This window comes from Aethalodelphis obliquidens, unplaced genomic scaffold (assembly GCF_003676395.1).
Source record: "Aethalodelphis obliquidens isolate GAN/ISIS:26980383/991018 unplaced genomic scaffold, ASM367639v1 scaffold28, whole genome shotgun sequence".
NCBI classification, from domain to species: domain Eukaryota; kingdom Metazoa; phylum Chordata; class Mammalia; order Artiodactyla; family Delphinidae; genus Aethalodelphis; species Aethalodelphis obliquidens.
In genome coordinates this window covers 12,365,100-12,378,062 of record NW_020837972.1, presented here as the reverse complement: position 1 = coordinate 12,378,062, position 12,963 = coordinate 12,365,100, and the positions used below count along the sequence as shown (strand labels likewise).

Below are 12,963 nucleotides of genomic sequence, written 5' to 3'. Positions count from 1 at the left end.
TGGGTGGCAGGTTGAAAAGAGTGGGAAGGAGTCATCCCACTGCACACCCTTCCTTTCATGTCTTTTGATTTCTGAATCAGGTGAATGCATTACCTAGTCAAAAAATATTTTTTTAAAGATGTTTAAAGATCTGCTCTTTTAAGAAAGAGTGCAAATAGATAATAGCCTTTTTTTTCCTACAACTTTACGTGGCCAAAGAAAGAACATGCTGGCAAACCCAAGTGTGGCCCCTAACGTGAGAGCACTAACACCTGCTCTGAGCCTTCCCACCAGAGCTAGAAATGACTGAACCAGCGGTATTCACAAGCCTTTTCTTAAGATTAAATGGATAAACTTCTGCTCAGTTACTTGGTTTCATTTCCTTAGAAAACTAAGTATGTTTACTAACAGAGCTAAGTTACTTGACAAATACCCGTCTGCTGAAATCTGTGCACAATGTTGTTTTAATGCTCCGGTGCCAGGACACAACTGGTGCTCTGTAACTCTCTGTGATAAATACATGACAGGCTGGCTAGTAGATATGTGAACGGATGAGTCTGAACCATTATGACTGATGCTCAGACAGCTGTGGTGTCTATAAAATGCTAATGTGATCATCATATGGTGTAAAGACATTTTCCAAGTAAACAAAAGTAACACTGCTGAAATAGTCCTACAGGTCAGGGAAATTTCAGTTCCTGACTAAAATTCTATTACCAACATTTGAACTTCATGTCTGCTTTTATCACAGTTAATCAACAGTGGACTCTAGCTAACCCCCAGTTCTGTATCAGGTACAAAGGAAGATAAACCAGACTCTGTGTTCTCATAAAGCCTTCATCTGAATCGTAAACATACAGGCCCAGAGGCACAGACACAAACCCTCACATGGACACAGCTCCAGGCAAACTCTACTGCTCCCAGTCTCATACCAACCTAGTAAAACGTGCTGCCAGGCCGGATGGAGACCGACAGGACCAAAGCGTGGAGCTCACAAGCAAGGTGACACAGAGCCTGCACATAAGACTGAAGAATTATGACAGTACGTTATGGGGTGGCAGGATGCTACTAAAATCTCACAGAGCCACCCATTACATGGCTTAATTCACACAGAAATGTTGGGTTTTCTGAGGAAGCAGAAAATCCATTAAACATAATCAGACAGAAAGTCCTACCTCTGCAAAAATAAGGAAAGTTTCACAGTTAAAGCTTGGCTTCCCTCACGTTCAAGTGGGTGGCGTTCATGTTGGAAAAGCATCTCAATGCAGTTACCACCAGCACTACTAACAACGACCCATCCACCCACACAAGTGTTTGAAGGTTTGCTGGTGTACTCAAAATACTTGCATGACTAAATGCTACTGTCAGATTTCAAAGAGGCACTTAAACACATTCTTGTAGCAAATTTACTTCCACTCTTAATTTTAAAACACCAATGAAAACTACCCGCTAACAAGTTATTAGAGGGACTATAAACTTTTAATAATGAATTTTTATCAAATTAACAGAAGAATCAGCTAATTCTTATAATTAATGCTTTTTAATTGGGTTGGAAATGTTGAGAGGCATCCAAGAAAGTGCTTACTTACATCAACACCTAAAGGATGCTCCCAGTCTATTTTTTTTTCCAATCTAATTTTGTGCTGAGCTATCCCTTTAACTGGTTTCTCAAATATATCCACTGCAACTGTATCACTATAGAAACAGATCCACTCAGGTAAGTCAGAGAAATAGAACCTGTTAGGTGAAAAGTTTATTAAAAATATGAAAAATTTAAACCAGGCTAGGATTAAATAAACTATCACCTCACTACACTGAGAACTCGAGAAATAAGTGAGATAACTGAAACTTGAAAGCATGATGGATGAAAAATTAGAAAGCAAACAGTCTCTCTCCTCTCATCAAATGAGCTCACCAGGGATCAGAAAAGAAAGTGTTTTCGAAGGCCAAGAAAGGAAACTGCCTTAGGAAACCAACTGCTGTCCCTTTCCCCCCACGTCCTGGGAAGACAAAACACAGGAATGACTTCATCACAGACTTTCCAGCTAAGATATGCTGACTATGCTCCAGCGAAGCAGGCCAGCTCGAGCACAAAGGGGTCCCTTCTCAAGTGAGACTAAACTAAGCCACATGTAGTTTCTACGGCTTCATCTAGCTTCCTGGGTGAAGCACATATAATTGGAGTCCATGTTGCAAAACCAGTGAACACCTAGATAGGTGAGATTTGACCTTACAGGTGGCTGCACAGGAGAAACAAGATGTAAAAATCACAACCAGAGGCTAGACTCAAACTATGAGAGCCAGAAAGAACAGGAAGCACACAGTGATCGTTAACTCCAATGCCAGGTACTATGCTTAAAGCTTTACACATATGTTTTCATTTAATCCTACAATTCTGTGAAGTAGGTACCATTATGAACTCCCTTTTACAAATGAGGGAACTGAGGCATAATGAGGGTTAAGCAACCTGTTTAAGGTCACACAGGGTAGCAGGTGGTAGGCCTGCAGCTGGAACGCAGACGGTGTGCATCCAGAGACTGGCTCTTTTCCACTTCACAACACTGCTACGTGAAAAGGGCCTCCTTCCTTGGGAGAAGGACGTCGTCAGAGGAGCTGCTGGCTCAGAGAAGTTCCTTCCCAGGGTTACACCCACTGCCAGCAGGGTCAAGACCCAGCAAACTGGAGGAAAAGCAAAATAAAACGAACCTTTATCCCTCTCCCCCGATTCCACTGGAAGAGAAAGAGTTCTGTAAGTCAGCTTTAAGACTAAGTACTTGGCCTGCAGTCAGGATGGTAAAATACTAAGTAGTGATAAAATTGAGTCATCATGCAAAGAATTTCAATTAAAAACTTATCTCCTTGTTTCTGGCTGAAAGAGTATCAGAGGCACTTTTACAAACTGTGGATAAGAATATAAATTTTGATGCAACCTTTTTAGAAGGCAACTTGGCAATGTCCATCAACCCTCTGACCAAGCAACATAACTGCTAGCAATTTATCCTAGAGATTTACAAGTTGCAACAAACACTGTAGCGCTGTCTATAACAGCCCAAACAGAGAAAGCAACCTAAATGCCCACTAGTGAGGAGACTGGTTAAGCAGACTACGGGTTGTAAGCATCGCTGGAATTCTAGGGAGAAGGAGCTCACATGGAATGCTCTCCAGGGTACATTACTGAATAAAAACGTTGGGCACAGAACAGTATGTACACTATGATCTCATTTCAACAAAGGTATGTTTTTTAGTGTATAAATGTATATATATGCATTAAAATTTTCTAGATGGATACCTAAAAACTGTTAATAGTTTCTTCTGTGGAGTAGGGCTGGGGGAAGGGAAGAGAAAGAAAACAATTACTTATATCATTTTGAACTACCTGAATTTTTTTTAACCAGGCTGATATATATTGCCTGAACACATCTTTTAAAAATATATTAGAGATTTTTAATTTTTAAATTGCCTTTAAAAAAATAAAATCGAAAATCTTTTTTGTTAATTGCACATCTTGCTATTTTTGTACCTTGTTTCCTTCGTACACCCATCCCAGACTCTTCACACCAAAAGCAGCCTGGTTGGAGGAGACATCTAGACATGTGACAGGCTGCCCGTAGACATAATGGAGGGTTCTGGCAGAGTCTTCGGCTTTTAGCAGGTATACCAGATCTCCAGCAGTGGCTACGGCCACAGGATACCTTCCAGTATCTGGAACTATTTCAAGGTAGTCAACCTGTTAAAGAATAAGAGTCATTTTAGTCCTTCAGGTCTTACCTACAATTCATCCTGACTTGCTCAAAAATACACAATTCCTCCTACACATCAATGAGAAGACCAGCAACCCAACAGAAAAAGACGGGCCAAGGGCCAGTTCACAGGAAGTGAAACACAGCTCCTACACAAATGAAAAGATGCTCATCGTAAAAGAAACACAACACACTCCTAACAAGAGAAATAAAAGGTGAAAATTCACCAAGATAGCATTTTCATCTGTCATATCAGTAAAGGTCAATTAGTCTGATAAGACATTGGGCTGGAAGTGGAGAGGGGACAACCACATTTATGGATCCCACTAAGGTTGGTGGGATGTAATCTGGTCCAAAATCTGGGAACACTTAACACAATGTCAGATGAGCATAGGCTCTGACACAGCAAGTCACTTCTAGGAATTTATTTACAAATAAACGCACATTTATGCAAAACGACTGTGTACAACATTATTTGCTGTAGCACTAGTTGGTCATAGCTAAAAACTAGAAAACCCTAAACATGCCTTACTAAGGGACTAATTAAATTACTTACAGTACATCCATGTATTGGAATACCATGTGGTCACAGAAAAAAGCAGGAAGACAACCTTTATAAACTCATAAAAACGGGGTCACCTCTAAGATAAATTTGGGGGAAAAAAACAAGGTAACAGGATTCACAGTGTGCTACTATGTGTAAAGGTGGGGCAGAGGAAGCCTGTGACACGCTTGTCTTATACATGCACAAATCTAACTAACAACGGCTGCCTTCAGGGACGGAAATGAGTTGTGGGACAGAGTGGAAAGGAGATTCTTACTGTAAACCTTATTGTGTTTTTTAAATTCTGAACCACGAGGCTAGAATAACTATTCAAAAATAAAAGTTTTTATTTTTTTCACAAGAAACTGAATAAATAACATAAAATTCACTCAGTTCCAAATTAGCCAAAATCACATTTTATTTATTTGTGCAGTACGCAGGCCTCTCACTGTTGTGGCCTCTCCCGTTGCGGAGCACAGGCTCCGGATGCGCAGGCTCAGCAGCCATGGCTTACGGGCCTAGCCGCTCAGCGACATGTGGGATCTTCCCGGACCGGGGCACGAACCCGCGTCCCCTGCATCAGCAGGCGGACTCTCAACCACTGCGCCACCAGGGAAGCCCCAAAATCACATTTTAACATTCGTGCAAATAGCAAAAATGTGTTCCTAAAAGGTTAAAAGCACCCGAGTTATCTACTTTCTCCCGGTTTCAGTGCCATCCTAGGGTAGGAAGGCCACTGCAAGCACTTTTATGCCACACAGTCCTCCAGCCGCATCACTGCTACTACTTTCTCTAATCTGCGTAGGTATGAGGAGCTGCCTTTAAGAGTAACTTGCTTTCCTATGTTCGTTAAGTGGCATGCTTCCCCCGAGTGCAGTTTACATCGGGTTTTCACCTCCCTGAGTAAATTCTGAGAGTACAGAAGCAGAAGGTAAGCCACCTATGTGATTATGAAAATCCATGGTCCCTGACAAGAAGCGAAACGAGTTCAAAGACCTGAATCCTGAGAACTGTCCACAAGCGCTCGAGAGAGTAAACATCTGGGTGGCTCTGCTAGCCCTGAGGACCCACAGTGTGAGTAGTGGCCCCACATCCCCAGCCGAGGGCCCATCGCGAAGGACAGCTGTTCTAGGCCAGTATTACCACCTGGGAACACTGCCACTGTGATTCAGGGAGCCTATCTGAGGAAGACAAAGATGGCCCAGCAGCCCAGGCCAGGGGCTGCCTTTTCCAGAGACAGTACATTCTGTGGCCAGCCCTCATCCAGGGTGAGAAATAACACATAAAGAGCATTATAACACAGGGCTCCAGCAACGGCTGCTTCATTCCTCTCTCCCCCATCCTAAAAATCACTTCTTGCTTTCCTAAAATCAACATCCTCAGTCTAGCCATTTAATTCACCTTCATGCTGGATGTGTGATAGACCAAGAGGCTCAGACTGACTGCGGTTGTGCCATCTTCTGGGAACTGTAAACAACTTCAGAAAGCTTCCGGTCGATGCCAGGATGCCACCTTATTGCCAAGGCCGGATTTGCACTTTCTGAAGGGACTCACGTCTCAAGTAATTGTCTGAGTTCATATAGCTATTGTTGATCTATCTACAGTGTTCTTTAGGCAGAAACCAAATAACAAGCACTATGTAGTTTTGAGAACAGACAGAAATATGGTACTTTCACATTTTTCTAATAAAACTCCAAGAGAAGAAGACAGCATCAGGCAGTTTTGAGAACACTACACTAGAACCGCAGAGGCTGAGCATTAAAGGCACAAGCAGCTTACAGAGGTGAAGCAGTGATGCCATGGCTTTTTAGTTATTCATGTCTAACAAGATTTTCACCAGGGGAAAAGGGAGAGGAACAGGATTTGTTCCAGGTCAGGCCATCAGTTCATTATTCAGCGCTGGCTTTTCTGTTCACTCCCCCACCAGTGCCGAAATCAAGTTTGCTTTAAATTAAATCCAAATTCAGCATAGACAGATTTCAGCTCCTCCTTCTTACCACCAAATCATCTCCCACCATGCAAATGTTGAGGCTCATGTACAAGTGAACTCAGAAACAGGCTCTACGTAATGAACTAGTAAGGTTAACGGAGCTTCACGTATGACGTCATGGAACACGGCTACCCGATTAACACCGACTTGAATCTATACTCACTCAAGAGTTACCCTTAATGCCAAGTGAGAAAATCTTCGGATGGAGAAAGTGTAGGATGGAAACTTTCTTTCCCATATAGCCTGCGATGGTACCACTGAACTCATCTTCACTTATGTATCAGGCCAGATCCTGATCTCAGATTTCCAGGGGTGAACGTTCTGTTAATGTGAAGGAGGCTGAGGACCACAGTGATGAGAAACTGCAACCCCGATGTCAGCCTTGAGGTCAGAATCACAACTTCTTATCAGGGGCAAGTCAATTCACTGCTCTAAGATTTTATTGGCTGCTTGGTAAATGAGGAAAATACAACTACTTATTTTGCAAGGCTGTTGTGAAATTTATGGACATGAGGCCCACAGAAAGCCCTGAGTGAATGAGCACTGCCAACATCATTACTATCTGTTTATATCAGACCCAGAGATTCTAAGAATGAAAAATAAAATGACCAGACTAAAAGCTCACCAGTTTCTGAACTTCAAATTCTGCAGCTATTTGCCAATATCCCTCCTCATTGGGGCGTAACATTACGACATCAAAAGCAGAAGCTGTGGCAACAGTTGCATCTTCCTGGCTGAGGGCTAGTGCTTGTATTCTTGCATCATGCTCAAAACGATGAATAGGATACCTTCCAGTCCTTAGATCCCAAATATTAAGAAATCCTATGTAGAAAAAAAATTCAGGTAACAATTTTAAATTCATTTAGTATGCACAATTATAAAATAATCATGCAACATAAAGAAAATATAAAAGATAAATAATAAATTGGTAAAAAAAATCTGCATTACATATAACAAAGAGCCTATTTCCTTAATATATAAAGAGCTTCTAAGATTCAATAAGAAAAAAGCAACTGAAAAGTGAGCAAAGGACATGAGTGTGCTATGGTGTTCATAGAAAAAGAAATGCAGTTGACATATAAACATTTAAAAAATAAATATAAAAATTCACTCACAATTAGAAAAATAAAAACTAAAATAGGATACTATTTTTCACCAATCAAATTGACAAAGACAAAAAATTTCATAAAACGTTTTGTTTTTGAGGATATGGGGAAACAGGCTTTCTCTTAAATTGTTCACAGGAATGTGAACTATTTCAACTAACTCTGGAGGCAATTTGATAATATCTACCAAATCACAAATGTATATAAGATAGTTACTACGTTTTAAATTATGTCAAAAGATTGGAAGCTACCTAAATGTCCACCAATAGAGAAATACTTAAATAATGGTACCTCCATAGTTTGGAATTTAAATAAAGTGAGCAATTAAAAGAGTCAGCCTTATACATGAGCTATATAAAATGATCAACAAAATATACTGTTAAATGAAAAAAGGAAGGGCAGAATAGTGGTATAGTATGCTATGTTACTTTTGCATTTTAAAAAATGTACAAGCACACATACACACAAATGTATACACAGAGTATCCTGGAAGGATACTTAAGAAACCTAACAATGAAAAAGAAATTGTTAAGGCCTCTAAGGAAAGAAACCAGGGAAAAGGGACAAGAGTAGGAGAGAAATTTACTATAACATCCCCTTGTATATTCTGAAAAATTTCCCCAAAATTATCCTTGCCAAAAAGATAAATTTTTAAAAAATACTTTTATGAGAGATCTAAGAAGAATGCGAGGCCATAATTGTTCAGTAGTTTTAACATATGGAGTTCTTAATTCATTCCCTTATTTGTCTATGCAACAGATTTTTTTCTAGTTTTGTTAAAATATAATTGACACAGAACATTATATAAGCTTAAGGTGTACAACAGAATGATTTGATATATGTATATACTGTGAAATGATTACCACAATAAGTTTAGTTAACATCACCTCACATAGTTACAAATGTCCTTTTCCTTATAATGAGAACTTTTAAGATCTATTCTCTCAGCAACTTTCAAATACACAATACAGTATTATTACCTATAGTCATCATGCTGTACATTACATCCCCAGAACTTATTTATTTTATAACTGGAAGTTTGTACCTTTTGACCACCTTCAACCAATTCCTCTACTCCTGGCAACCACAAATCTGATCTCTGTTTCTATGAGGTTCTTCTTTTTTTTAAGATTCCACATATAAATGAGATCATACAGCATTTTTTTTTTTCTCTTATCTCACTTAGCATAATGCCCTCAAGATCCATCTATGTTGCTGCAAATAGCAGGATTTCCTCCTTGGTTATGGCTGAGTAGTGTTCCACTGTATACATACACCACATCTTCTTTATCCACTCATCTGTCAACGGACACTTAGGTTGTTTCCATGTCTTGGCTATTGTGAGTGAACACGAGGGTGCAGATATCTCTTCAACATAGTGATTTCATTTCTTTCAGATATATACCCAGAAGTCAAATCGCTGGATCACATGGTAGTTCTATTGTTAATTCTTTGAGGAAACTCCATACTGTTTTCCACAGTGGCTGCACCAGTTTACATGCCCACTAACACTGCATGAGGGCTCCCTTTTCTCCACACCCTCACCATTTGCTACTCTTGTCTTTGATGACAGCCATTCTAAGAGGTGAAGTAACATGCAAGGAATTATTATTGAGCACTTTCTATATGCCAGGCACTGACCTAGACACTAGCAACATCTGAAAACAGCCACTAACCCACATTCTAAGAGGTTCCTATAAGTATTTTACATCCCTCCTCACCACCACCTTCTTTTAGCCACAGTTAGCAGAGATGTTTTATTTTGCATAGTCTAAAACACGAGCTTGACTATCCCAGACTTGTTAAAAACCATGATTTAAGGAATTCCCTGGCAGTCCAGTGGTTAGGACTCCACGCTTCCACTGCCGGCGGCCCGGGTTCAATCCCTGGTCAGGGAACTAAGATCCTGCAAGATGCATGGGTGGAGCAGTCAAAAAAAAAAAAAACAAAAAACAAAAAACACCACGATTTACCCACATACTATACACCCTTCTCCCCAGCCCCCTGAATGCTGCTCCCCAGATGAATTCCTCTTCCACACAGTGGCTGTGTCTCCACCCTTCTCAAACTGTCTACAGCAATGATATCCAAGTGTAGACCCTGGACAAGCAGCATCAGCAACACTTGGGGGCTTATTAGAAATGCAGGTTCTTGGGCAGCAAACTCTGGGATATATGCCCAAGTTTGAGAACCAGCTGTCTGCAGGAACTTACACTTTTCTATCAGAAATATAAATTTTTCTGTATTTGGAGGGCCACTTATTCTTTTCTTGCCAAATAATTTCTTTTTACCACTCCCATCCACTAAGCTACCTTTTTACCCACAAAGCTTTATTCAAGAAAATAATTACTTTCTGCATCATGCTGGATAATGTCCTGTTCCAATTCCAACTGATTTTATTTTTCAAAAATCACTGAAAATAATTGTGTGCAGATAACACAGTCTGTGGTTGTTTGAGTTCAAATCCAGCTCCGCTGCTTGCTAGCTGAAGGCCTTGGGCAAGTTACTTAAAGCTGAGAGCCTGTTTTTTCACCTGTAAAACTGAAGGTAACATTACCCATTACACAGGACTGTTGGGCAGATTAAAGGAGATAAACCACACAAAATACTGGAGACAGACCAAGCATTTCTACATTTTTATGTATTCTATAGTGCCTGCCATGTTATAGAACATATTTAATCTATTAATAACACTAATCTCCTCTCTACTGCCCATCCATAAATCCAGTCCTACTTCCTACAACTTTCTAAAATAAAGCTTTCACTTCTCATCTTTTTGCAATCCCTCTTCCCATTTTTCTTGTCTTGTACTTTGTCCTTAAACAGTAAATGCTTTGAACTTAGGATCTTACCATAAGGTATCATTCATCACTAAATAAATACATTGAGTCAGAAGAAAACAATACTTGTGGGTTGCTTTGCAAGCCTTTCAAACTGTCAGTAGGCTAAGTAGGTGATTACAAACAAAAGCAGAGCTTTCTTCAAGTTAAATGTTGCTTCAGATGTAAAACAGTGCACTCTTCTAAGAATTATGATAAACTTGGGGGATAAGCAGATTGCAGAAGGCTCCACAACACATTCCTCTGGCAAATATTTTAGCTAATTCTTTCCATTTTGACTCAGAAGAAGCAAATACACTGCAAAAAATGCCAATGACTCTACACATTAAATAGGAGACAGGCACATTCCAGGATGTGCCTCTTCCAAATAGGCCTGCACTGCATTTGTTTGCAGACATTACAATAAAACAGTAAAGCAACCACTATTGCATGAAGCCTCTGACTGTTCAATCACTTGTCTCCTCTCCTTCAGCGCTAACTTCCATCTTGGGAAGAGCATCATTATCTTCGTTTGACAAAACAGAAGAAACAGAAGCTCTGAGTGGTTCAACAACTGGTCCAAAGCCACTTGGTACGTGAAGTGGCTGGGCTGGAAGTTAGCTAGAAAGTGCAGGATGAGGGCTTCCCTGGTGGCGCAGTGGTTGAGAGTCCGCCTGCCGATGCAGGGGACACGGGTTCGTGCCCCGGTCCGGGAAGATCCCACATGCTGCGGAGCGGCTGCGCCCGTGAGCCATGGCCGCTGAGCCTGCGCGTCCAGAGCCTGTGCTCCACAACGGGAGAGGTCACAACAGTGAGAGGCCCGCGTACCACAAAAAAAAAAAAAAAAAAGAAAGTGCAGGATAAGCGGCTACATTTACAAGTGCATGAAGTAACCATGAGTCCATGAGTAACTGACATAAACTTAACCTGTGTTCTGCCAAGTGTGGAAGTTATTCAACCACAGCTCACTCGAAGCACACATGGAGTTTATCTATAAACACATTTTTCATTACTAATCAAGTACTGGTTTTGTTGGCTTCATTTCCCCAACAGAATTGTATGCAACAAAATCCCCTTTACCACAAGGTTGCAGAGCTATTCTAAGAAGGGTCTTTTTAGAAAATATATTCTGGGTGCCATCTATTTAATGGTCACCTCCTTCTCTTCTGAATGCCTGTTGTGTCATGATCTTTGTCTGTTTTCTCTACTGCAGCTATTAAGTGTGTAACTCGGCCAGATCCTCACTTGTCATCAGTGCCACTATCGTTTGCACAGTCCTCCAAGATCACTTTTAGGTGCATTAACATTTAGGACTGTTGTGTCCTCTTGATGAAGTGACCCTGTATTACATGAAATGTCCCTCTTTGTGTTATGTTCTTTGCTCTGAAATCCACTTTGATATTGATATAGTCACTCCAACTTTCTTTCGGTTAGTGTTAGCATGCTATGTGTTTTTCTGTCCTTTCACTTTGTGTTGTCTTTATATCTAAAGTGGGTTTCTTGTAGATGGCATTTAACTGATCTTGCTTTTAACTGGGGTATTTAGACTACTTATCTTTAATGTGATTATCGGTAAGGATGGGTTTAATCTACCATTTTGCCGCTTGTTTTCTATCTGTCCCATTTGTTCTTTGCTTCCTTTCCCCCTTTTTCTGCCTTCTTTTGGACTGAGTATTTGGATTAATTATGTGTTTATTTCCTTTTAATTCCTTTGTTGGTTTATTAGCCAAAACTCTTTGTGTTTATTTTAGTTGTTGCTTTAGGTCTTTAGCACGCATCTGTAACTACCAGTCTACCTTCAAGCGATATTACACCACTTCACGTACAGTGAAGCAGCGCACTTCCATTTCCTCCCTCCTAGCCTCTCTGCTATTGTTGCCACACTTTTTATTTCTACTGTATGTTATAAACCCCACATACATTGTTACTATTTTTGCATAAGCAGGCAATTGTCTTTTAAAGAGAAATAACAAAAAAAGCCATTTATATTTACCCATGTAATTACCACTTCTACTGCTCTTCCCCTTACCACTTTTAACATTATTAAATCCTGCAGCTTTTGCAAGATGTGCAATTTCACTTTGCAACGGTGTTGTCGGATATTTGACCCCAAGACACATGGGCAAGGTGAGCAGGAACAGACACAGCAGCTAACAGGACGGATGCTTGAGTGAAAGCTAATTTTATAAAAGGTCATTTTATTAGTTAATATAGTTTATATCATGCTACTTTTACAACCTCAAAACTGCAGGGGCTTGAACAGTGAATACTTGAATTATAAGAATGTTTTATAATATTGTAGAGGATTATTATCCATGTTAACCAATATTTAGCCAAAAAGGAGTTAATGCAACAATACATTCAACACGTATTTGAGCCCCTGCCTTTCCAAGCACTGGGGAAACTGCAGTGAACAAGACAAAATAAAACAAAAAAGTCCCTGACCGCATGGAGCTGACATTCTAGTGGCATCACCAAGCATCTTGTTTGGGGGCATACAGGAGGGATATGATCTCTGTTCTCACAAAATTCTCACTGCAGAAAGACATGTTATAGTCACGAAAATATAACAAAAATATAAAAGATATATACACAAACTGCAATGGGACAATGGCTAAGCTTAAAAATGGATAAGTCCTATTGTCAAACTATTTTAAGATTCCCAAAAAGGAGCAGCTAACTTACGCAGACATTTCAAGTTGAACTGGGTCCACATACATTGCACAATATTAGTCAATACCTATCAGAGCCAAATAAATTTCCTTCCCAAACAGGTGATGATTTT

At 40.1% G+C, this 12,963-nt stretch overlaps 1 protein-coding gene across 1 annotated transcript in view; it reads right to left on the bottom strand.

The window, feature by feature from the left end:
* The window catches only part of FBXW8 (F-box and WD repeat domain containing 8), a 114,821-nt gene that overhangs the window by 41,741 nt on the left and 60,117 nt on the right, over window positions 1–12,963 (bottom strand). Inside the window, exons 6-7 of the mRNA XM_027124697.1 lie at window positions 6,879–7,075; window positions 3,500–3,706 (exon numbers count right to left, since the gene is read on the bottom strand). Of these exons, the coding sequence (XP_026980498.1) occupies window positions 3,500–3,706; window positions 6,879–7,075 (404 nt within the window). The remainder of the gene's footprint in view (window positions 1–3,499; window positions 3,707–6,878; window positions 7,076–12,963) is intronic.